General features: G+C 38.6%; 1 protein-coding gene across 15 annotated transcripts in view; it reads right to left on the bottom strand.

Moving 5' to 3' along the window:
• The window catches only part of map2 (microtubule-associated protein 2), a 192,494-nt gene that overhangs the window by 37,956 nt on the left and 128,703 nt on the right, over positions 1 to 25,835 (bottom strand). For 9 of the 15 annotated variants that reach the window (XM_049484766.1, XM_049484776.1, XM_049484773.1 and 6 more), the window contains 4 exons: positions 14,789 to 14,893; positions 12,112 to 12,186; positions 6,198 to 6,413; positions 656 to 955 (listed from right to left, as the gene is read on the bottom strand). In XM_049484766.1, the coding sequence (XP_049340723.1) occupies positions 656 to 955; positions 6,198 to 6,413; positions 12,112 to 12,186; positions 14,789 to 14,893 (696 nt within the window). The remainder of the gene's footprint in view (positions 1 to 655; positions 956 to 6,197; positions 6,414 to 12,111; positions 12,187 to 14,788; positions 14,894 to 25,835) is intronic. The other 6 variants (XM_049484780.1, XM_049484767.1, XM_049484775.1 and 3 more) reach the window with 5 other exon arrangements.

A 25,835-nucleotide genomic window follows, 5' to 3' on the forward strand; every position in this document is an offset into this window, starting at 1 on the left:
AAAATAAGACAATGACTGTGCTTTGATACAAAATTACGAAGAAAAATAACAAATGAAACAAAAAGATGTAATCAGCAAAGCAGACCAAATTCAAAATCCAAAGTAATAGGATTTGCAACAAATCCTACACTTAAAAAAAAAATAAAACGCAGGTGATTTACTGTACCACGGCATGCCGCATATAAACAACCACACACTGGCAATGTAGCTGGCAAAACGACACTGAGCGATGGATGGCATTTGATGGAACAGGCCGGCCTGGCAGCAGTAGCAATTTGCACCAATTGTTGGAAAGCAGAATGATTCATAGAAAGCATCGAACGATAAAGAAACTGCCACTGCACTGAAAACATCAAAAAAAGCAGTTAAGAAAAGAGAAGAAAACTGAAGAAAAGAGCGAAAATAAACGACAAACACACACACACACACATACAGCTCTGGCCACAGAAGCGGGTCACCATCAAGCCTGTGTTGCCTTGCAGCATCAGCAGAGAAGAGGACAAATTTGAGCCATTCTTTCACATTCCCTTATAGCTTATAGATGTCAGACTGCTTTAGCTTTTATCCTTATTTTTTTATTAATTTTTTTGTTTTTCTAAGAAAAAAAGCGAGAGAGAGAAAAAAACATGCAGGCCACGGAGAAGGGAGGACACACCTTTCTCAGGGCTCTCTTCCCCCCCTGCCTCCTTAGCGCTCCCATTAGGAGCTTCAGGGCCAGCAGTAAGTGCCTGGACCTCGGCCTGCGGGCAGGGCGAAGCCTGTGCCTCATCTACAACCTCTGCCTGCTCTAAGAGCTGGGATGGGGGCTCCTCCTCAGGCTCCTCCCCACTCCACTGCTCCTCCTCCTCCTCCTCCTCCTCCAGCTCCTCCTGCTCCTCTAAAGCTGCTGCTGCTGCTGCTGCAGTGTCCTCCTCTTCCTCCTCCGCTGCGGAGAGAGCCTCTATGGTCTCTTCTTCTTAACAAAAGAGGGGGACAAGTGGAAACATTAAGACCATGGACAACACAGACTTGGGTTACAGGGGTTTGAAAGGAAGTGGGACACTTTCAGCTCTGGTAGGAATGATTGGAAGTGCACCATTGAAACTTGAAGCTCGTTATGTACTGTGTTACCAACTTATAACGTGTACAGTACAGGCCACAAAATCCTTCTCTTTTTCAATGCGTTTTCTTTATTTTCATGACTATTTACATTGTAGATTCTCACTGAAGCATCAAAACTATAATTGAACACATAAGATGTACTTAACAAAAAAAATATGAGCTGTCCTCCACAGTCACCGGACCTGAACCCAATCCAGATTTGAGGTTTGGGGTGAGCTGGAGCACAGAGTGAAGAAGGCAAAGGGGCAACAAGTGCTAATAAACACCTCTGGGAACTCCTTCCAAGACTGTTTCAAGACTGTTGAAAAAAAAACATTTCAGGTGAAAACCTCTTGAAGCTCATTGAGAGAATGATGCCAAGAGTGTGAAAAGCAGTAATCAGAGCAAAGGGTGGCTATTTTGAAGAAACTATAATATACATTTTTTTTGTTATTTCACCTTTATTTGTTGAGTACATAAAACTCCACATGTGTTCATTCATAGCTTTGATGCTTCAGTGAGAATCTACAATGTAAATAGTCATAAAAAAACACATTGAAAAAGAGAAGGTGTGTCCAAACTTTTGGCCTGTACTGTAACTTAACGTGTAGATACAGAACAATATACCTGTATTTATAGTATTTAATAATACATTATGATATAATACTGTAGCAGTAGTTCAGAATGGTTGAAGAAACATTTTTAAATCTTATGCTTATGCTAACTTAGCATTGTGACAATCATCTTGGCCATCTAAATGGTTTTGTCCATTAAGTTGTGAAGTGCAGGTGAAGATAGAGCTTGGATCTACTGTATTTTTCACACTATAAGACACACCAATATAATTTAATTTCCCCCCAAAAAATAAACAATGTGTCTTGTAAACCTCGATAAACCTTGTGTATGACTTTTTTTTTATTTTATTTTACCAGTCAGGTAAGTAGTAGAAGCAGTAAAGCTACTCTGTTGAAGGACAGTGTAGGAGTATACTGTAGGAGATTCAGTGAAGTTTCTCCAGCACCAAGGCTGGAGCAGTATTAGCATTAGCTGCTAACCGGACTATATCGGACTGTATTCTGCATGTTTACCTGGTTAAAACAAGCTAAGTGGAATAAAACGCTAGCTAATTTCGCCTTGGTTTGCTGGTGTTGTGCCGAATTCAGCACCCCCGCCAGGAAAAGCACCCCCTCCGAGAGCACTTAGGTTTCCTCAGTGTAGCGCTGCTGTCAGGCTGTATTTACTAGCGCTAAGAACTGCTAACCCTGGCTAGTGTTGCAGCTAACTGGAAACCTAAGCTTACTGTAATTAAAACAAAAGCTCTTTATTCACACAAAAATTCTCACTTGTTTTCAGGAGAGAAATCTGTGTTTATTAATTTTAATGTGTATAGTTTGTAATTCTTTGTGTCCAGAGTTTTTTATTTTTTATTTTTATGGATGGTAAACTTTAGCTTTAACTCTTTAAACAGAGTTTTAAAAACCTTCAGCTGGGATTTCTACATTTGAAGCTGGCTGTGTTCATTGAGCTCAATATATTTCTTAATTGAACTGGATAGAAATATGAAATATTCACAAATATAACAAATATGTAATAATACAGAAAGTCAGAATGTGGCAAACATGCATTCAAGGCGCTACAGGGGTTGGACAATGAAACTGAATGACACCTGTCATTTTAGTGTGGGAGGTTTCGTGGCTAAATTGGAGCAGCCTGGTGGCCAATCTTCATTTAGTTACACATTGCACCAGTAAGAGCAGAGTGTGAAGGTTCAATTAGCAGGGTAAGAGCACAGTTCTGCTCGGAATATTACAATGCACACAACATTATGGGTGACATACCAGAGTTCAAAAGAGGACAAATTGTTGGTGCACGTCTTGCTGGAGCATCTGTGACCAAGACAGCAAGTCTTTGTGATGCATCAAGAGCCACGGTATCCAGGGTAATGTCAGCATACCACCAAGAAGGATGAACCACATCCAAAAGGATTAACTGTGGATGTCACCACAGTAAATTATTTTGCTTTAAAACCAGGTGTTCCAGTTTCATTGTCCAAACCCTGTATATTTGTACTATATACTGATCTGTTTGTACCTAATTCAGAGATAGCCTGGCTAACAGCTAATGTACTGTTTTGGCAGGTACTGAGTTACTGGTCTGTGCTTCACATACACATACACAAAAAGAACCTAAACCTAAAAACTGTAGATAGTCATAGTTATGAGTCATAGCAATGCGTCATACAGTATAGGAACTCCACTGCTGAATATTAGATGCAAGTAGTGTACGGAAATACACCGAGTCACAGCTAGCAATCCCTCCCACTCGCAAACTGTGTGTATGTGTGAGTGTTTTTGAGGTTTCTAGTCACACACTGGTTTGCTCACTACTTAGCACTGCTGCACTTGTGGATATTCACATGTAAATAAGTGTTTACTTATTAGTCTCTTCTAATAGGGGCTTATTTAGCAGCGTTTTCATTCCTAAACCCGGCTGAGAAAAGCTGACTGTTACGACTTGCGTGGATGAGAGCGCAGAGAAAACCTTATTTCTCGATTTCTTTATTTCTTTCCGTGCCGGTTCTTATCTCTGGCAGGTTTGGCAGGCTCCCCGGCATTAGGATGCAATCAGGAGGCGGGGTGCAATAGACTCCAAGCTGTCAGAGCAAATGCGAGACTAGGATCCTGAAATCCGGCTCGCAAAAGAAAGTCGTAGCTCGACAGCGGGAGTCTGCAGCCTGGGGTATGGGTTTTATGAGGAATGCTAGTGCTACTGCTGCTGCTGCTGGGAGTCGGATTGGATCTAGCAGCCGAGGGCATGCCAGGTCAAATCTTAGCAGTATGCTGCAGTGTGGGGCAAAAATAAAAAGAAAGAAAAAGAAAGAAAGAGAGAGAGAGCAGCAGCAGCAGTACAGACGCTTTCATCTCTAGCTCTGCTTTCACACTGGCAGGTGCAAAGTCGCTCCTGTCACTCCAAGTTTGTGCCTTGTGGGTGAATTCAAGGATGCTCACACAGTTAGCACAGATGCTAATCAAACAGATCTACCTATAAAGCTGTCTGCTAACTTCACCCACACTTTGTTTTTATGTTCTTCAAATTGTCCCTGTATTTGTGCACAAAATAATAAAATAAAACAATCTCCACACTAATGGGGATATTAATGAAGAAGTCAAATGGCACAGAGCTAAAATTGGGTCTAAATATTTTTTTTTGTCTGTGAAGATTTTTTTCGGCCAATCAATTTACAATTTTCGGTTCATTGCATCATAAATCAGTTGCATAAAGTAAATAACTTCTGAACTTTATTTGTCACATGTTGCTCTGTTGCCATGTCACCAAATTGCAACTACCAATAGCATCCTCTCAGTTACTTAGTTTTAGAAAATAACTTGTTGTTTGTCTCTAGGACCACACAATTGCAATTTTGTGACAAATAATGAAGAAACAACAAATTAAGTTGATATTTTCATTTAGCAACGTCTTTTAAACGAATTGTAATTGAGTAAAGCAACATTCAACTCCAATTAATCAAACCAATTCTTTGAACTAACTATAGACATGGGGCTCTGAGGTCCCCACACCTTCTGCTATCTGAACTTTTGATTTCTACTGCATTTGGTTCCTATTCTCAGCAGTGTGGTTCTGAAAATGGAAGAGAGACTTAGGCCCATTGATTCTTCTTCTTCTGTTGTTTTATATGATGCAACGTTGCATAGATGCAAAAAATATACCAGACAGACTGAGGAGATCTTTTGTTCCCAGAGCCATCAGGCTTTTTAAATCTTCCTATGTTTTCTGAGCATGTTCATCTTATTGTATGTATTGCTGCTGTATGTCTTAATTTTGAATATTGAACTATAATTAAAGCAATAAATGATACAAATTTATACAAAGTGAATAAAGTAAAGGACGATTAGCCAGCATGCTAGCTAGCTGGCCACAATGGTACACGCAACAAACCACATGCAACAACACGAGTGGCCTCGAACAAACCCACAAGAAACAAACTTTTCACGAGCCAGTGTGAACTCGCAGCATCTATCTATCAGAGAAGTCACAGGGTGTCACAAGGAGCAGACGAGGTGCATCCTGCCTCTTCTACCAGATTCAAAAAGTCTGCATACATCACTGGGTTTGTGTGTGTGTGTGTGTATATGTGAGTCTGAGTGTGTGTGTGTGTGTGTGTGTGTGTGAATGCCAAAAAGTAGACGAGCTGAAAGTCTTCCTGTGATCTACAGCATGTGTACATCAGCAGGTGGGGACATGGGAAGGGACCTGATGAGGGTGATTGGTGGAGATGATGATGATAGGGGGGTGGGGCATGGACAGGTGATCAGGATTTTTTTTTTTTTTTTTTCTCAAGGTTCTTTCCAAAGAGGGCTGGATGAGGGACAAGACAGGTAAGTCTTACAGACGGTAAAGACACGGACACACCCAAACAGGCGGAGGATAAATATGCACTGCATGCGTGACTGACCTGCTGATGTTGCTCAAGTCATTTGGCTCACTTTTTTTTTTCAACTTTTTTTGGGTTGGGTTTTTGAAGCATTTTCATATTATTTCAATATGAGATGCTTAAAAAAACACCAAATATAAACTTACTGCCTGGTAAGTTCATATACTGTACAGGTCAGTCTGGGACTGGGAACAACTTGGGTGAACAAGATAAGGACAAGAATTTGGGAATTTGGGAATTTGGGAATTTTTGAGCCATGAGCCGAATGGCTTGGGATGAAATGTCCGGAAAAAAGGTACGAAAGACGCCGAAAAAAGAAAGGGAACGCTCCAGCACGAAGAGTAATAATCCACAGACAAGAAGAGTGGCACAACACAACAGAGACAAAAGACGAAGGGGGGAGGGGGTGGTGGTCCACGAGAGAGAGAGAAAGAGAGAAGGAAATAAAAGTGAGAGAGATAGAAGTAGAAGTAGAAAGAAAGAGAGTAAGAGAGAGGGAAAAGTGGATGAGACAGAAGAATGAAGTTCGGTTAGGTCTTGAATCAGAAAAAGAAAGAAATGGGAAAGAAAAAGCAAGGAAGGAAGAAAGAAAAGAAGGAAAAGAAGGTAAGGAAAGAGGGGGAAAAAAGGAAGGGATGGCGGAGAGGAACCATGCGTGGTTCACCTTCGATCTGCCTAAAAGCAGCGGCCTGCCCTGAGGGCCGTGCGCCAGAGAGTGTCCACTCTGGGCTGAATAAGGGGTGGTCATAGTACTCCTCGTCAGAGTAGTAGGGGTCATCTTCGGGCACTGAGACTGAGATGGAGGGGGCGAGGAACTTGCACCTCTCCCGAGAATTTTGGAAGCGGCGGAGAGGCCCAGCCTCCTCCTCGTCCCCTACATCTACAAACACACACACACACACAAGGAGAAGGAACTGCAGGGACAATCCGGACAGAGAGAGAGAAAGAGAGAGAGAGAGAGAGAGAGAGAGAGAAAGAGAGAGAGAAGCCGAGGCAGAAGTAAGGACAGCGAGGAAAAAGGAGGTACAGAAAGGACAAGAACCAAGAAAGTCAGAAAAGGGAAAGAAGTGAGTCTGACAGAAAGGGAAACAGAAAGAGGAAAAGATATAAAAGATATAGAACGAGAGAAAGTGAGGTAGGTTGATGAAAGGAAACAAGGTCAAGGTAACAGGGTGGTAGAGGAACACTCAAAAAAATGATAAGTAAAATTTACTTAAAAAAAAAAAACGTTTTGCAACTTTCTGCGTTTGCTTTTATTTTAAAGTAAATTTAATTTCACATAAATTGAAGTAACTTAGATTCAAGACTTAAATGTTTTACACAGAGTAAATAAGTGAACTGGACTTCAGTCAATCCTTTCTTTTAGTAACTTTACTAAATTTCTGCATACAATATTACCTAATTACAATTACTTAATTTATACAATATTACTCAAATCATGTATAATACATAATATATTATAATTCCTGAAATGTATTTTTTTTAGTTAAAACACACATATTACACTGTCTCAACACATGGATAACATGCAATACATTCTTTATACTAGTCAACTAAAAATAATGTATTACATGCCGTCCATGTGTTGAGACAGTGAGACGTGGTCTGTTTACAGAATAAATCTTTGAGATTATGTAATTATTTGAATGTGTGTTTTAACTAAAATTATATTTAATAATATTGCATAAATTAAGTAATTGTAATTAGGTAATAATGTATGCAGAAATTAAGTAAAGTTTACTAAAAGAAAGGATTGACTGAAGTTCAGTTCACTTATTTACTCTATGTAACATTTAAGTCTTAAACCTTAGTTGAAGTTACTTAAATTTATCTGAAATTAAATTTACGTAAAAAAAAAGCAAATGCAAAAAGTTGCTGAACTTTTTTTAAAGTACATTTTACTCATCATTTTTTTCAGTGAAGACTAGGAAATAAAAAGTATAAAGAAAGAGAAGAAAGGAGAGGAGAGGAGAGGAGAGGGAAAGCAAGGAAAGAGACCATGAAGTGACCAGTGACCAAAAAAAAGTAGATAGGGACAAAACAAAAAGTGAGGTTGAATAAAGACTACTGAAGAGGACGTGAGAAAAGAATGAGTGAGACACAAAAAGAGGAGAAAGAACAGGAGAAAGGCAGCAGTAAAAACAGAAAGGTAGAACACAGACAGATACTGGAGTCAGAGGGATTTGTAAGGAAGTGTGGAAGAAAGAGAGAGAGACAAACAACACAACACAGAAACGCACAAACAGACAGAACACACAACGACCAAAAAAAAAACGACAGAGCTGCTGTGGTGGCAGGGTTTCATTCTCAGAGGCTGAACTCGGCTCAACATGTTCACTTCAGACCAGTGACTGTAGCAGAATCAGCTTAAAACCTGCACTCACTGTGCACTGTTCTCCAGCCACCAGGGGGCGCCCTTGAGAGACACTGAACGGACACTAATCAAGCTCAACTAGATCTTTAAAGCCAGAACCTACGGCCTAGCCTACGCATGGCCACGTACCCTACGTCGTAGCTTGATGCGCATCTCCCTGGAATTGTAACTACATGTTGCGCAAAACAGACAATCGCAGCTGTGATTGGTCAGCCGGGTCTCGTGTTCCCGACCCCACATTCCTGCCTAAGTGGTTTAAACTGCAGAGTGACGCAGAGCTGCTGATTCATGCCAGTTTCTCAGGTATCTTGAGCTCTTGTACTCTTTTACTTTCTTACAGTCAGACGTTCATCGCTATCTTGGCAGTAAATTGTCAACAGGTGCATCCCCAACTCATGTACATCCACGTTTCTTATCTACACATGGGCATGCAGCAGTGCACAAACCCATAGTGCGTGCCTGTTGGTAGCTATGGAAACTTTTACGTCAACAATAAACTGAATGAAGCGCTGAACATATCCAGATACTGTAGTTGCGCCCCTGAAATAGCAATCCGCCAAAGTTAGAGCGTACCTGTCTCTTAATGGGAATGGCAAGTTGATTGACACACTGATTGGTTTATTGTACAATACGCCCAAAACACACCAATGATTAAATAAGAGAGTCAGTATATGCCTTTTGTGCACTTTGAGCTGTGGAAAACATACTTTTCCCATCATTACAATAGCAAAGACACACTGAGACGCCCTAAATTAAGCTGCCTGGTGTGCTATAGATCACTAAACTAGGGCCCCTTATATCACACTTACTGTTCATTCCACTCACTCTAGTATGAACACTTTGAGGATCCTGTTTCATTACGATTGATTTGATTATACCAATTTGCAAACTTCTGGAATATAATCAAGAGGAAGATGGATGATCACAAGCATCATCAAACCACCAAACTGAACTGCTTGATGCTTTGCACCAGGAGTAAAGGCATAAAGTTATCCACCAAAAGAACTGTGTAAGACTGGTGGAGGAGAACATGATTCCAAGATGCATGAAAACTGTGATTAAAAACCAGGGTTATTCCACCAAATATTGATTTCTGAACTCTTAAAACTTTATGAATATGAACTTGTTTTCTTTGCATTATTTGAGGTCTGAAAGCTCTACATCTTTTTTGTGTTATTTCAGCCATTTCTCATTTTCTGCAAATAAATGCTCTAAATGACAATATTTTTATTTGGAATTTGGGAGAAATGTTGTCTGTAGTTTATAGAATAAAACAACAATGCTCATTTTACTCAAACATAAACCTATAAATAGCAAAATCAGATAAACTGATTCAGAAACTGAACTCTCTTAACTTATTCCAGAGCTATACAGCTAAAAAACAAACTTCAGACACAAAAGTCTAGTCACTTACTACATCTGGAGTCGGGGGGGGGGGGGGGGGGGCTATTTATATCCATGTTCAGCTAATCTGCAGGGACTGCAGCTAATGCTAGCCTCAGCGAACATGTTGAGCACTGGCCCAGTCCTCCAGCAGCTCTTACAGAGTGCCATTACCACTACAGAGCACAGACAACAAACAAACAACAGCAGATACAAACAAACAGACAAACAAACAGACAAACAAGTGCAGGCCCACGACACTGACAGCACCTACTACATGACATGCAAAAGGAAAGGAGAGGAAGAACACAAGATCCCCCAGGTGTAGCAGGGGGTGTATAAAAGGAAAGAGAAGAACGAGGGATGAGCCTGAATGCCAAGCTCTTCCAGCGGCAGGTGGAACCATGGCTGCTTTCTGCCCACTAGGTGTGCAAAAATGCATTAAAAAAAAATCTTTGAGTAATGCCATTGAAAACTAGAAAATTTGTAGCTTTAATTGCATACAAAAGGTAATTATTAAATAATCAGAAATATGTAGAGAGGTTTTGCTGCTAAAGTGATTCCCACTGGTTGCTAGGTGGTTTATATGGTATATAAATATATATATATATATATACCCAATGTAGTTGCAATGGTTTTGATAAGTGTTTGTTCTGTAGTTGTTTTGGATTTCTTAGGTGGTCCCAGGTGGTTAGTAAATTGGTATGGTTTGGTAAGTTGCTAGGCAGTCTCTAAGTGGTTGCTATGGTATTTGGGGTATTCACTATGGAGTTAATTGATAGTAGATATATTATCCAAGGTGGCTGCAATGGTTTTCATAAGTGGTTGTTAGGTGGTTGTCACAAAGTTGCTAAGTGGTTGCTATTGTACACCAGGATGTTAGTAAGTTGCTATTATTTAGTAAGTTGTTGCTATAGTATTGCTAGGTAGGGGTCTCTAAGTGGTTGCTATGGCATCTGGGGTGGTTGCTATGGCATTACTTGATGGTTGGTGTTGTATTCCAGGTGTTTGCCTATAGTCTTGCTAGGTGGTTGTTAAGTTAATATAGTATTTTGTGTTTTTTTATGAAGTTGCTATGGTATGCAAGTGGTTACATTAGTGCTGCTAGATGGCTGCTAAGTTATTGTTAAGGTATCTATGGTGGTTGCTTTGGTTTTCCAGATGGTTGCTATAGTGTTGCTAAGTGGACACAAGATAAGTGCTACAGTGTGGTGTAGTGATTGCTATGGTATTTTTGAAAGTTGTCATGATATCGATTTCTGAAAAAAAAAAAAAAAGGGATCGCTACATAATAGTGTTTGTTGTATTTTCTGAAATGCCTGTGAATCATAGCAAAACATAAAAAAACTTTTTTTTTGTATACTAAACGCTGAGCTTGAATTTACTGTTAAAAAAGTGACTCACTGATCTCACTTTTAACTCATATATCACATAATAATATAAACTTTCCCGGGGTGGTCCTGATGAGTGCCAGTTTCACCATTATAACATTTTTGATTGTCTTTGTGACTGCACTTGAGGACACTTTCAACTTTCAAAGTTTTCTTGCCATAATATTAGTATGATAACATTACTCTAATAAGGCTATTGACTGTATGCCAACTCTAAAAAAATAATAATAAATAGAATGTAACAACACATTTGTTACATTAACAATTAAAATGTAAAAACTGCTGAACTTATCTTTTGTAACAGATGTAAGTCTTGCTCTTTCTTTTTGGGGCTGTCCTGATGAGAGCCAGTTTTATCATTATAACAATTTTGATGGTCTTTTCGACTGCACTTTTCGAAACTTTTCAGACTTTCCTTAGACTGACCTTTTACTCAATATTTTAATCAATACATTACTCAAATAGGGCTATTCACTGTATACCCTGTCTAACAAAGAGTATATAGATAGATAGATACTTTATTTATCCCGGAGGAAATTTAGGAATACATAAAAATACATCATTTTATGTGTAAGGAAATGTACCCATAAAATACTCACACATGCACTGATCCTTTTGCATTTTCTTCACTTTATATTATTATATTTTTTCGTATTAGACTTTATATTATATGTATGTTTGCACTGAAAAAGGAGTGGCTTTTAATCTCATTGTATATGCGTTTAGTGACAGTTAAGGCATTCTAATCTATTATATTCTATTATATTTTATACATAAATAAAATAGAAATAATGAATAAATTTGAATCAAGTAAATGAAATAATTCATAAATCATCATTTACACCGTTTACACCCCCGGCGCTCAGAGAGCAGCAGGCTGCCGCTGGAACAGGGTGGCATTAGTGAGGACTGCATGCAGGGCGTGGGGCTTCAGATGGGGGCAGAGAGGGCGTGAGGGGGTAACGGGGCGATGGAGGGGGGTAATGGGGGGTCGTTTCGTTTGGAGTTTGTTGGTGAAGAGAGAGAGAGAGAGAGAGATATCCCCCAGAGTTTTAGGTGATAACGGTGAGTTCTGAAGAAATGAGGAAGAGGAGCAGGAGGTGGTGGCAAAGTCAATCCTGCACCCACTTCTCTTCTAGCACGGATCTCTCCAGCTCCCCCTGCTGCCCAGGAGGGCGCGGCCGTTTTCTCCTGGCCGGCGTCGGCCGCCCTCTCTCTCAGAGAGAAGAACCCCCCTCGGCGGCGGTGGTGTTGGACGGGGATGGACAGACACCCAAAAAGCACAAATGTGTTTTTCACGTTCACCTCACCACTCTCTACATACACACACACTTACTCACACTTACAGTATACACACACACTTACACACACTCTCTCACACACTCTCTCACACACACACTGTCGCCGGCTGCAGGAAAAGAAGAACCTACCTTGCTCCAGAGGGCCGAAGTGCTCTGCTGCAGGTGAGGGGGGAGGAGACGGGGGCAGATTAGCAGAGTCTTCCACTGCAGAAAGAGAGGAAAAAAAAGGGAGAGAAAGAAGAGGAACGGCTCAGAAGAACAGCAGGTTCAGATCAGCAGAGAGACGCTCGGAGAGACGCTCGGAGAGGCTTTGCTAACTCGCTCATCTCTTCAGCGGCTCTGACAGCACGGCTACCAGCTCAGCCACCAACGTCTATTTCTGCTGACTAAATCCAACCCAGTGTGAGCTGCAGTCCTCGGAGCAAAGCTTCTAAGCAATTATGCATTATAACCTGCTTTACTGCTAGATGTCTAGTGTTATTACTGTGATTTTAGCTGCTAGTATAAAGTACCGGTCAGTCAAATGTGGACACACCTTTTCTTATTCAATATGTTTTCTATCTTTCTATGATTTAAATCCCACAATGGGGAAATTACAATGTTACAGCAGCATAGAAAAAGGGACAAAGGAACAGGAAAGGAAAATATATAAACAAATGTTAATAAAGCTATGTATACAAAAAAAAAAACAGGAAATATATATATATATATATACATATATATATATATATATATATATATATATATATATATATATATATATATATATGTCAGTCAAGTCAGTCAAGTTAGGACACACCTCTTCTCATTCAAGTGTTTGTGTTTTTTTCTTCATATGATTTTTTATATTGTATAATATTGTAAGGTTTTCATTTGTTTTCATTTGTTAATCATGACTTAAGAAGAGTAAAGACACATAAAATAAAAATCTTGACTCATAATTTCATAATTTGTGCATCAGAGGGTTAAGTAAAGAAATAAAGTAAAATAAAAACAGTGAATGAGAAGATGTGTCCAAACTTTTGACTGGTACTGTTGCTATAGCCAATGCAAGCAAAGGGGCTGTTTGTTTTGCTGTATTTCAATGGTTAGTCACATTTAAAAATACTTTATATTAACAACTTTATATTAAAAGATGAAAAGCAACAGTAAAGACATCTGGGACCCCAATATGTTATTAATTTAAGTAAAAAAAAAAAATACTGTTTGTTTCATCAAATGGAGAAGACAGGTGATAAGATATGAATAAATGATTAAAAACTGATTCTTTCAACTCTTTCTCAAAACACACACACACACACACACACTGGGCTGCAGCAGAGCAGGACAGAACAGACCAGCTGTCAAAGCGGATAAGCCATGCAGCAGGAAGCAACCAGACACTGCAGAGAATCTCCACACACCAGACCATCCTCAGAGGGAGGACACACACACACACACACACACACACACACACACTACAGAGTCAGCAGAAAGCAGAAACAGGCGTTTATGAAAAAGGCTGTGCGCTGTGCATCACTAATAACTTATAGCATGTATGCAGAATCCATACCAGCGTTAGCTAAGCTAGCTAAGCTAACTGTCACACTGATGCATCACTGCATCACTGAGGTCCTCCACATACGAGCTGCGTTCCAGTCACTTAAATCCAGTGAGGCAAGAATCTCATGTATTTTTTCATTTCTGGTCCTGATGAGAGCTAGTTTCATCAAAACATTTTTCCTGGTCATTGCGACTGCACTTGCTTCATATAATATAGATTAGAACATTACACAAATAGAGCTGTTCACTGTATACCTGTAACTCTACCTCTTCACTACTTTACTACAACTGAGGCTCTCAAACACTTTATTAAGAGGCAATACATTTAAGTAATTGACTCTTGACAAGTTCAACACAGCTGTTAACTGAAAGCCTGAATTCCAGGTGACTCTACCTCATAAAACTGACTAGAGCTTAGATTGGGCCTAAGAAATGCAGTCCGACGTGGCCCATGCCTGTGCACGTTCTGCCTGAGCCTTACTCAACACACCCCATACACTGCCAATTGGAGCCAGTGTCCGATTTAAACCCGACATTTTTTTTTTTAATAAGTAGAGCGTTAAAACTGAGCATTAAAAAAATTCAGGCTGTTTGAATGAGCAAAATCTGTTCCGAATGATGTTAATTAACGTTGCAACACTGAAGAAGCATAGACCTATTAGTTAAGAAGCAGGCCTAAACATTGGTATATTAGGCTATAAGAATGATGCCTGAATGACTTTTGTCTCAGCTAATATAATTTAACATGGTTTAAGAATAGAAAACAATTTCTAAACAAACATTTTTTTTTATATTGAGCTTATAGTCTATGTGCAAAAACATGTACAAAAAAACAGTAATAAGGCTATGCACTGCACAGCGCTGCAAGTGAAATGTCTTGTTTTTTTCTTGACTATTTTTAATTACTCTTAAAGCAAACAAATATGTTTTATCCGATTACTCGATTAATCAAATAGTTTTTTAAGTAGAGTACTTGGTTACTAAAATAATCGATAGCTGCAGCCCTAACAAAGTGTCTGAGAAATATATACCTAAATATTTTTAAAAATGGAGGTTTCCCCTTCTTCCTATCTGTTTTTCAAAATATTTCCATCCACACCCAGAGACAAAACCCCCTAGTGTAACCCCTACCGTTTCTAAAGAACCCCTAAGGAACCCTGGGTTAAGTATGTAGCTGCAGTATGTAGTAAGCATGTAACTAAAGGCAGTTAGTCTGCAGAGCTGTATATCTGGTAAGGGCGTATGAGAGCTGCCACTGGCCTACCTGAGGGCAGTCTGACGGCGGTGTCTGGGTGGAGCTCCTGTTCGCCCTTCAGCACTGCTACCGCCTCCGCCGTCACCTCCTGCACGATCCGCGCAGACACTTGCTCTGAGAGAAACACACACACATATACACAAACGTCAGTCAAAACGCAAATAACACAACATTAATTAATACAACATGGCCTTAGTCATGATAATGAGGAGCTCACTGAGGACCATCTCTGGGACCCTGAGAGCGTAAAGACCCCAAGGATGGAACTGAGATTGTAGAACATTAGGGCTCCGAGTGGTCCAGCATATGAATACAATCAACTCAGCTGCCGGAGCCCTGAGAGTGCACAATTGGTCTTGCTCTCTCTGGGTGGGTACAGTAGATGGCACTCTTTCCCCCACATTACTCCAAAGGGTGATGTTGATCAGCCCAAGGCGTCTGTGAGCTGATGTATCGGAACCGAGTCGCTGCTTTTTCCGCCGAGCGTTAGCGCTGTGATGCTACTCAACATCCCAGTTTCTATTGTTTTGAAGTGATGGAAAAAAGCTAGAAACAGGACCTGTACCTTCAGGAAGCAGATATGTAGAGTAATTATTGATTAATCGACTAATAAATTATTGATTCATTGACTAACCACTAATCGATCAACTAAAAAATAACAATCAACAGATTAGTTGATACAAAAATATTCATTAGTTGGCGCAGAGTGGTCCAGCACTCTAAAGCACTGCCACTATGACCGGGAGATTGCTGGTTCGAATCCCGTTCATGCAGCTTGCCATTAGCTACCGGAGACCAAAGAAAGCACAATTGGCCTTGCCCTTTTTTTCTGTGTGGGTACAGTAGATGGCGCTCTTTAGCCTCATCATTCTTAGGGTGATGTTGATCAGCACAAGGCATCTGTGAGCTCATGTTTAGTTGCAGCGCTTTCTTTCGAGCTCGCTGTGATGCTACTCGGCAATAAGGCGGAGTCTGGCTTCACATGTATTGGAGGAGGCATGTGCTAGTCTTCACCCTCCTTGTGTTGTGGTATCACTAGCAATAGGGGATATATACAGCTGAGTAGCAGCTGAATGAGTGGGACAATTGGCCTAGCTAAAACTGGGAGAAAATAGAAAAAAAAAAAAAAAGTATAAAAAAATATTAATTAGTAGCAGCCCTATCGCCCACTATTTTCCACCCCTAATCTCAGCTATTTCTGATTTAGGTTTGTAATAAAATGTTCTGTATTGTCTCTTAGAGGTGCAATTCTAATGGCCACTTTGTTGCAGAACTTCATTAGAGCTGAAGAAAGTGTGAAATTGTGTTTAAGTGATTCTGCTTTTAATTAACTCAGACTGAAAAGACCACTTCTTCAGAAGCTCCGCACACAATTACAGCAGAACTGCAGTGATAAAGTCGGTCTCTTATAGAGTCTCTTTAATTGGGATTTTTTTTTTTCACTCAGCAGCGTGTGGAGGACGTACAGCGGAGGAACACGTTTCTGAAGGACGGATAAGGAACGGAAATGGCAGGAGGATTGGCAGCGGTGGATTGTCATGGCAACAGTGGACAGAAGACTCAGGAGGAGAGAAAATCTTCCAATTAGAGAGCAAACCTGCAGACGGCTCACCGATTGGCTGCTCAGAAACCCCAGAAACCAAAGAAACCCCAGAAACTCTGCTCTCCATCTTAAAGATCTCAAACATTTAGGGGTCACATAGATCAACAGATCAGCAATGCTCTTTGCTATCTTACACCCTGTCAACAGTCTATTTAGTCTGAGTTCAGGAATATATCTACACTGATATATCTGCATGGTCGTCTGGAAGTAAGGCATGTTCAAGTCATTTTTTATGGAGTGTTTCTATCTTGGCGGCGAAAAACACAGGTGCACCACTTATTGATTAAAACCCAGACAACAGTCAACAGTCAGCCTCCCAATTATATCTATGTGATGCAGGAGCACCATGCACATTGAGTGCAAATCCAGCTTTTACATCAACAATAAACAGAATAAAGAATAAAATATCATTGCTGTTCCCTTAAATAAGCTCCTGGTGTATCTTCACAGCGTGAATGAGCAGGTCAATATCAGTATCTGTCTCTGCTGAGACGTGCAAATGCGCCGCGCTGTTAAGATACGAACGTGCCAAAGTCAGAGCTCACCTGCTCTTTTAAAGGATATGGCAACTGGCACACTGATTGGTTTATTTCATTTTGTTACATCTAAAATTAACCACACCCATGATTAATTAGTTCACGAGTAAAAATTAGTTCATGCCTTTTGTGCATTTCGAGATGCAAAAGGTTTATTTTTTTTGCACCTTACGAGTTCAAAGCCACACCGACACGCCCTAAATCAAGCTACAACTGTTTAAATACACATTAAAATCTTTTTGCATATGTTAAAACCATATTCTTTTTTTTTTAAATCTGTAATTTTTTGGGAGTTTATAGATCTGTCTCTTGTAAGAGTGTGTAATTGTACTGAGCATGAGGTAGAGTGCTTTTAAAACGTGCATTATGATGCACTCCCTTTTGTCATATCTGCTGCTATCTCCTATACTTAATTTATTCTTTTACTGCACTACCTCATATCTATGACTGATTACTTCCACACTTTGTATAGTTTTTGTATTTATATATTTATGTATATATTTTTGTACAATTTTATAGTTTAGAATCTTATATCCCTCACTGTGCTCTTTTATTGTACTATACTTATTGTTTGTTTCTACTGTATTGTGTAACTGCACCTGGCTGATAAAAATCTATGTATCTATCTATCTATCTATCTATCTATCTATCTATCTATCTATCTATCTATCTATCTATCTATCTATCTATCTATCTATCCATCCATCCATCCATCCATCCATCCATCCATCCATCTATCTTCAGAGGAATTTTCAGATCTTTCAGCTTGCCAGATCTCTTCAGTTCTACTTCTGTCTTTCTTCGGCTTATTGATGCACGAACGAGCAGACAAACACTGAGTTTGTTCTCTCTTGGACTCCGGCTGCTGATGGCAAAGCAGCATGACTCGGGATTTAAAGCTCAAAGGTCATTTGAAAAATATTTAATTGGTATGGTATGTGTCAGTGGACAATGCAAAAGATATGTAACAGACTAAAAAAACATGTTAATGAAAAGCATGCTGTAAATCCAGTGGTAAAATGTTGGGTCTACACTGCTTTGATCCAGATCCACATAAATACGCTCCCAGTCCTGCTAGAAAAGACCTTTTTTTCCAATTTTCATTGGGTTTTTCCTGTGTTAATCTCACAATCGAACCCATTTACATTCAATTTCCTTGCACTCTATTACATACAGTATTTGAATCGATCTACACCAGATTGTGTTCCCTTAAATGGAGAATGTCAGTCATTATCTAAAAGCCCAGCTAATGGATGATCTCACAGTGGAGAGCGATTGTTAAAAATGTATTTCATTTAGAAAATGGTGATGACTTTTCAATCCAATATCCAGTCATCCAGTCAAAAGGCCATTTACGAGATTACACCGGCTGAGTGGCTTGTTGTGTTACAGAATGTACCTTCATATGCTCGGATCCATTTACCAATACCTGCAGCCTGTAAGAGGTTTATGGAAATGGAATATTGATGAATACAAGGGTTGGTTAATTACCATACCGAATCAAGAAGCATAGATGTACAGATACCATACACATGGCATAGAAAGTATATAACTATATTGTGCTCAAAAAGGGTTAGTGTGCAGTTTTAAACTTTCCAAACTTTCCATATATACTTGAAATAAATCATATAACCAGGCAAAAACTATAGTCATTTAAGTCATAAAAAAAACATTTTAAGAGTGTACCCCAATGCTTTCCAGCTGTATTGACAATCTTTTCCTTTTATTGTGGGAAAGCTCAAACAATGACCCAGTTTCCTATCAATTGATGAGCGGCGTGGAGTTTTCCATTGTCTTGTTATAAGACAATGGTTATAAATAGCTTTAAATCCATGAAGAGCCCATTTTCTCTCAGAGTGTACAGCAGTATAGTGTTAGTATCTGTGTTTGATGTGTTTGAAGGATCTCTTCTTTTCTTTTCTTTTTTGTGAACAACTTTTTGTTTATTTGAAGGATCTCTTCTTTTATACTGGAGGACCATAATCAATGACCTGATTTTCCATTAAGACTTAACCTTATAGAAAATGTGTGAAACTGTGTGTTGGGCAACATGTGGACCACAAAAAAAGCCAACCACTATATGATGAACAAGAGGGTATACGTTAATTTTTTGTTTTTTAAGCTTAAGTGCTGAGTTAAGTGCTGCTGTAAATCCAATGGCAAAATGTTGGGTCTAGAAACTATTTTTTGCATCTTTGGCTAATTTAGAATTCATTTTGCAGTGGTATCTTTGACCAGGCTATTGATTACAGTGGTGTGGGTTGGACAACTGGGTTTGGTGGGCAGCCACTGTTAGACTTTTTGCTCCTCATTGCTCCTGCCCACCACTTTGGGCATGTGTGCTCACTGTATGTCTATGGGTCCAATCTTAAACCCTGCATAAGGTACGTTGTGATGCTCATTGCTATCTTACACTCTGCAGACAGTCTGTTTTCATTCCTTCTGCTTGTGTCGCTATCGTTTAAATAGCAACTGTGCTTGTGAATATATCTACACCTCAAAGTGAGGTGTCTTCACGAAAATTTCTGCCGTATTGCTATCTTGGCATTGGAAAAATAAAAAACACAGGTGCACCACTGACTGAAAAAAACCTATACAGGCATCAACAGTCAGATGTTCATTGCTATCTTGGCAGTGAATTGGATGTGCAATGCACATAAGCCCTGGCTTGTTATGCAACCATGTACACGCAGCAGTGCTTAGACCCATAGTGTGTGCCAGAATACAAAATAAAATAATAGAATTACATTATCTACTCTATATACCTTCACAGTGTGAATACGCACTGCACCATCAAAATAGCAATCCACCAAAGTCAGAGCACAACTGGCTCTTAAAGAGAAGGAATACTCTGATTGGTTTATTGCATGTTACACCCAAAACACATCAATGATTAATTAAGAAAAAGCAGAGAAAACATTAAAAAATGTCAAGAACAGGGTGGTGCAAAGACCCGGATTGAAAAACACTGTTGCTGTTGCTGAGTGCAATCAAATCCTCAAAGCAATGCTTCAACATTTCCAAAATCTAGTACACTGTAAGACCGGATAAGTTTAAAAAAGTTAACTAATGGTTAGTGACAACTTAAGTTAGCATAAATTAAAACATCAAGTTATGACAACTAAAGGAGAAGTAAATTTAACTTTTTTTATTTTTGTTATACTGTAAGACCGGATAAGTTGAATTTACTTAACTTTTTTAAGGCAGCCAGTTTGCTCAATTTTTTTTAAGTAATGGGGAACAAAAACTTGAGTTAGCATAAATAATAAAAAAAAAAAACATCAAGTTATTACAACTAAAGGGGAAGTTGATTTATTTGTAAGGTAGCCCAGGGGGAATCACTACACACTGATGGTGAGTGTTAAACAGAAACTGTTGGACACGCCCAGTATGCAAATAGATTGTGACAGAAGCCAATAGAAAAGAAGCTGTTAATGACAACAGACTAAACTCAGTTATTATATAAGCTGGTTCAACTCAAAGATCTCAGTTTGAATAGTACAGTATATGTGCTCACAAATGTTCAACTAACTCAAAATAGTTGAGTGATGCTTAGAAACGTCTAATTTTATGTAAAACAGACTTTACAGAGGTTTACAGTGTAGAAAGCATTCTCTTGCTGGAGACAAAAGCAGAATAAACTCTTTTTTAATGCCCTTGATTTCAGACTAAGCAATGAATAAACAGAAGTTCCAACATTTGTTATCCATATATTCTACATTAATTGATTAATTGATTATCACGGATTGATTAATACTGTTCACACTTCACAGTTCTGTTCTAATGTATGATGCCGAATCTGAATTAAAAGCTTCAATGTGGTGCAGTGCCATTCCTTCCTCCCACACTGGGCCTGCTGGGTTCTGTAATCTGTGGAGTGTTCTTTTGTGCTGGTGGGTCTTTTTAGGCACAGCATCCTCCCACCCAACACATCTAAGCACCCACACACACACACACACACACACAGACACGACAAACACATGTGTGCGGGCACGTGGTTAAAGCCACCTACGCTCGAACGCAGAGGAGAAAATGAGGAATAAGAAATAAAGAGACTCTCTGAAGCACTCAGGATAATGCTCCTCACCCACGGAGTTTAAAACCAGCCTCCATTATCCTTCAATCAGACGCTCTGAAACTGATTCTGCGTCTGTAACTCTGCATCTCCATACGTCCGACTCTAACTAACTCTAACTAACTAACACAACTTTAAGACCATTGCTAGAGCTCCTTTTTTAGCTGTGCTAACTACCCTAGCCCATGTTTAAACTAGGGGTGGGCAATATTATATTGTATACAATATATTGTGACACAGAAATATCATAATATTAAAAATCCATATCGTGATAATAGGCCTGCTCTGTCTTAAAAGTAGTCTATTATTTACTGTGAAGCTTTAGGTGTATTTATTGTATAATTGTTTTAGTTTGCAGTTTATATGCATGCACTAAATATTCTGCAATATTTTTTGCTGCATTATATTATTTTATGCTATATTATTTATTTTGCCACATTATGATTATACTGTTATACTATTATACTATATTCCTTAAATTAATGAATTATTTTAGTTTTCCTATATCGCCAAGTATATCGTTATCGCAAAAATACCCTGAAATATCGTGATATTATTTTAGAGCCATATCGCCCACCCCTAGTTTAAACTTTAAAAAAGTACAATCTATAATGTAATAAACTGCATAATTCTGTAAATAATTGATTACTGTATTTTTCACACTATAAGGCACACCGGATTGTAAGGCGCACTATTAATAAACATCTATTTTCTAGTCTATTTTCATACATAAGGATTATTAGGCGCACTATGCAATACTAGTAAGGAACAGGGGTGTCACCATATTTTGCTTCTAATAAAGCTATTATTCTTAAAAAAAAAAAACATTTCTATTGGTCAAATGAGTGCTGGATGTTAATCTACACAGATTGATCCAGATTAATCCACACTGAAAACTGTTTATTTGGTGGAGTAAAATGCTTCCGTTTACTTAGATTTGCAGATTTCCACTAGGGCTAGCCGCGGTTAGCTGCTAATATCACGCGACAGCTCTAAACTGAGGAACCCTAGGTAATATTAGCTAGCGGTTCGTCCCACGAGGCTTGTTTTAACATGGTAAACATGCAGGCAACAGGCTAATAATACTCACCTCTGAATTCAGATAGTGAAAGAGATAGTGTTTAATGAGGTTAGTGCGGTTAATGCTGCTACAGCAGTGCTAGTCGGGGTTAGTAGCAGATAAACAGATAAACTACAGTCTGTAATTATAGAATTGATATGATAATAAACTTCCCAGTCAAACTGTAGCTTAACTATGTGTTAAATGTTATTTTATACACAGGTTTTCCTCTAACAGCAAAACCTGAGCCTATATAAGCTTCTGCACAGCGCAGAGACTGAGCTGATCCAGCATCGCAATTAAAGCACGAGCAGATAACTGTGTACTGTAATTGCACGTCTTCGCCCACACCTCATTATTACTGTGGGTGTCAAAAATGAGTCAGGAGAGTAAGGAGAGGAACATAAAAGACTACAACAAAAAGAAAGAGGCAGAGAGAGAAAGAGAGTAACAAGAGAAAAATAACAGATAATAAAAAAACAGAAGAGAGAAAGAAAGATAGAAAAGGCTGAGGGAAATAAAGGAGGGGTTACTGTTAACAACAACAGAGAAAGAGATATGGGTGAAAGACAAATAAAAAAAGTTTATTAGAGATCCCTTTGCTTTTTTGTAACCCTAACCCTTGTTTTTGAGTGTAGCCCTTCCTCTTGAAACCGAGTTACGAGAAAAAGGAGAATTGGAACAACACATGATAGAGGTAAAGCACATGATACAGGTAAAGCTATAGCAGTGGAGCGCTAAAGTTCAGCAACCTAACTGCTGCTGGTTTACTACTTTAGGGCTTTATCATATGTCTTCATTATGAGCCCGAGCCCGATTTAAACCCCACATTTTTTTATGACGTACAGCTTTAAAACTATGCTTTAAAAAAAAATTTCGGAAGTTTAAATGAGCTAAATCTGTTCATAATGATGTTAATTAACATTGCAACACTGAAGAAGCATAGACCTATTAGTTAAGAAAAATGTTTATCAAGAACGATTTTCCGAAAGATAAGAAACATGAACAATGCGAACAATGATCCACAGGCCTAAACATTGGTAAATTAGGCTACAAGAATGACGTCTGAATGACTTTCCTCTAATCTAATATAATTTAACCTGGGTTAAGAATATAAAATAATTTCCAAACAAACTATTTTTTTTATATTGAGCTTAGAGTCTATGTGCAAAAACCCAAAGATACACTTGTCCAACTTTTAAAAAAAAAAACACAGTCTGATTTGTTACTTTGCTTTATTCTGATTATTACGCCATAGCTTTATATAAAATAAAAATAACATAAAAAACAGATGCCTACGTCACAGATTATTTTCTTATTATCGGGCAGAGAATCTAAGCTCTATCAGAAAAGGGGCAGTTGGTGAAGCAATTAAATATTATTTATTGTCTATTACTTAATTCCTCTGTGATGGGGAGCTTTAACTTGCTTTTATTTTATTTTTATGTTCCCCTTCCACCTTAAAACCTGCAGCCTCTGGTGTCTGTTGCACCATTTAAGGTGGAATGGGAAGTTAGCAGTTTTTGTAGACTTCTTATGACAAACAAATTGCCATAAAACATTGAAGCTACACATTAAAGGATGGTATTATAGTGGTTATCATAATCATAATATCAAAAAAAAAATGTATTTATGCATGTATGTATTTATGTAATGGATTATCACAGGGTTAATTACCATTAGGGACCTCTACAACTCAATGCTGAGTCATCTAGCATGCTGTTGCATTACACATGCATTACACCTTACTACTTCTGTATGTTTATGTCTATAAATATGACCATCATCCATATACCCATATATTTCTTTAATGATTATTAGAATATCTGTAACTGACCTGTACCACTGTTTCTCATCAGCTAAATCTCATCGTTTTTTTGATAATGTTGAGCAAAGCTTTTTTATCAGCTGTTAGTAGTTTAATAATTGGACATATTTTATGAGACGGGCACAGACAGGTCATCTGGATAATTCAGAGTTCATTTATGGTTCTGTCCTCCAGTCAGCACGTCTGGACAGATGTGGCTCGTCTCTGCCTTTGTGTCTGAGAGAGGGGCTGCTTCATTGGTCCAGACAGCAGCCAGACGAGCCCAAATAAAGCCCCTCCCCTCCGAGCGAGCGCCCGCCTCAGATACGCTCAGAATACTAATTACACCACGCTGATTAACATACGTCCACAACACACATCATACTAATGTGGACACAGTCGTACAGTATACATAGTATATAACTGCAATAAAGACCTACACACACACACACACACACACACACACACACACTATCTAATCTAATTAAATGTAATTCAATTATATACCATTTATAATCATATAAATATATTTTTTAATAAAGAAAATATAAAAAATAAATTAAGAAAAATAAGACAAGTAGTATAAAATAAATTTAAAAAATCATAAAACTTGTATATACTAAGTAGTCATACTGTACTGTATATATTTGCAATAAAATGTACATGTAATAAGAAAAGTAGAAATATAAATTAAATATATAAATTATAAATAGATACATTTTAAATAAATATAATTATATATAAATAAATTATAAATACTACAAAAATGCAGTTCATATATTTTAAACTAGAATATGTTATTTAATTAAACTAAATAAAGAAAATAATTGAATGGAAATGATTTTTAATAAGTAGGAAAGGTAGTGAATGTGAAATGTGAATGAGGCTAAAGCAGTAAAATATGTCATTAGCGCAACGTCATCTATTATTAATATTAATTATTAACATTTCTCATTTTTCTTTATATACATGTCATAATTTGTGTAATGGTTTCAGTATAAATGTACGTAATTTCGTAATTTTGCTTCCTGTGTAGGGTTTATTCACTGATTTATAAAGAGAAATTGGGTAAAAAATGCTTGAAGAAGAGAGAGTCAGAGTAAGAGAACCCCCCCCCCCCCCCCCCCCTGACAAACCCGGACACACAAAGGTAAGACCCCGACACCCCGACACTGAGTCCATAATCACGATTATCACCATTTCACACAGTCAACAAACTGCAGCCATCGCTGTATTCATAGTCAGACATACAGCACACCAGCTCATCTGCTGCACATCCTCACTCAGCCTCTGGAGACAACAGCAGCATGTCACTGTCTGCTCTGTCTCAGCCCTACACTACACTACACACACTGATCACACCACTCACACACATTACAATGATCACCCCTTCACAACAATCACACTAAGCACACATATCACACCTGTAACATCGTCTATACTAATCACACTGATCACATTCATCACACTGACCACATTCATCACACAATTACAATGATTACCTATTCACATCAATCAAAGAAAGTACACACATCACACCTATAACATTTATCACACAGTACACTCCAATCACACAATTACAATGATCACCCATCACAACAACTACATTAATCATACTAAGCACACATAACACATCGGCCATACTAATCACACACCGATCACACCTTTTACACTGACCACTCTCAAATCACACTGATCACACTAATCAGGCTAATCACATCGGTCACACCAGTCACAGGCATTATACCAATCATACTAATCACACAAACCCCAACAGACCAGCAATCAGGCCAAAATCACTAATCATACCAATTACAAAGATCATGACATCACACCAGAGCACCGGTCAAAACTGATCACATCAATCACATTCATCTCAACTATCACAATAATCACAAACTAATCACACCAGATCGCCAATCACACAACAAAGTCCTGAAACCACAACAAAAGCAGCTGTTGCCAATCAAAGCTC

Source organism: Astyanax mexicanus, chromosome 11 (assembly GCF_023375975.1).
Source record: "Astyanax mexicanus isolate ESR-SI-001 chromosome 11, AstMex3_surface, whole genome shotgun sequence".
In the NCBI taxonomy this organism is placed as follows: Eukaryota; Metazoa; Chordata; class Actinopteri; order Characiformes; family Acestrorhamphidae; genus Astyanax; species Astyanax mexicanus.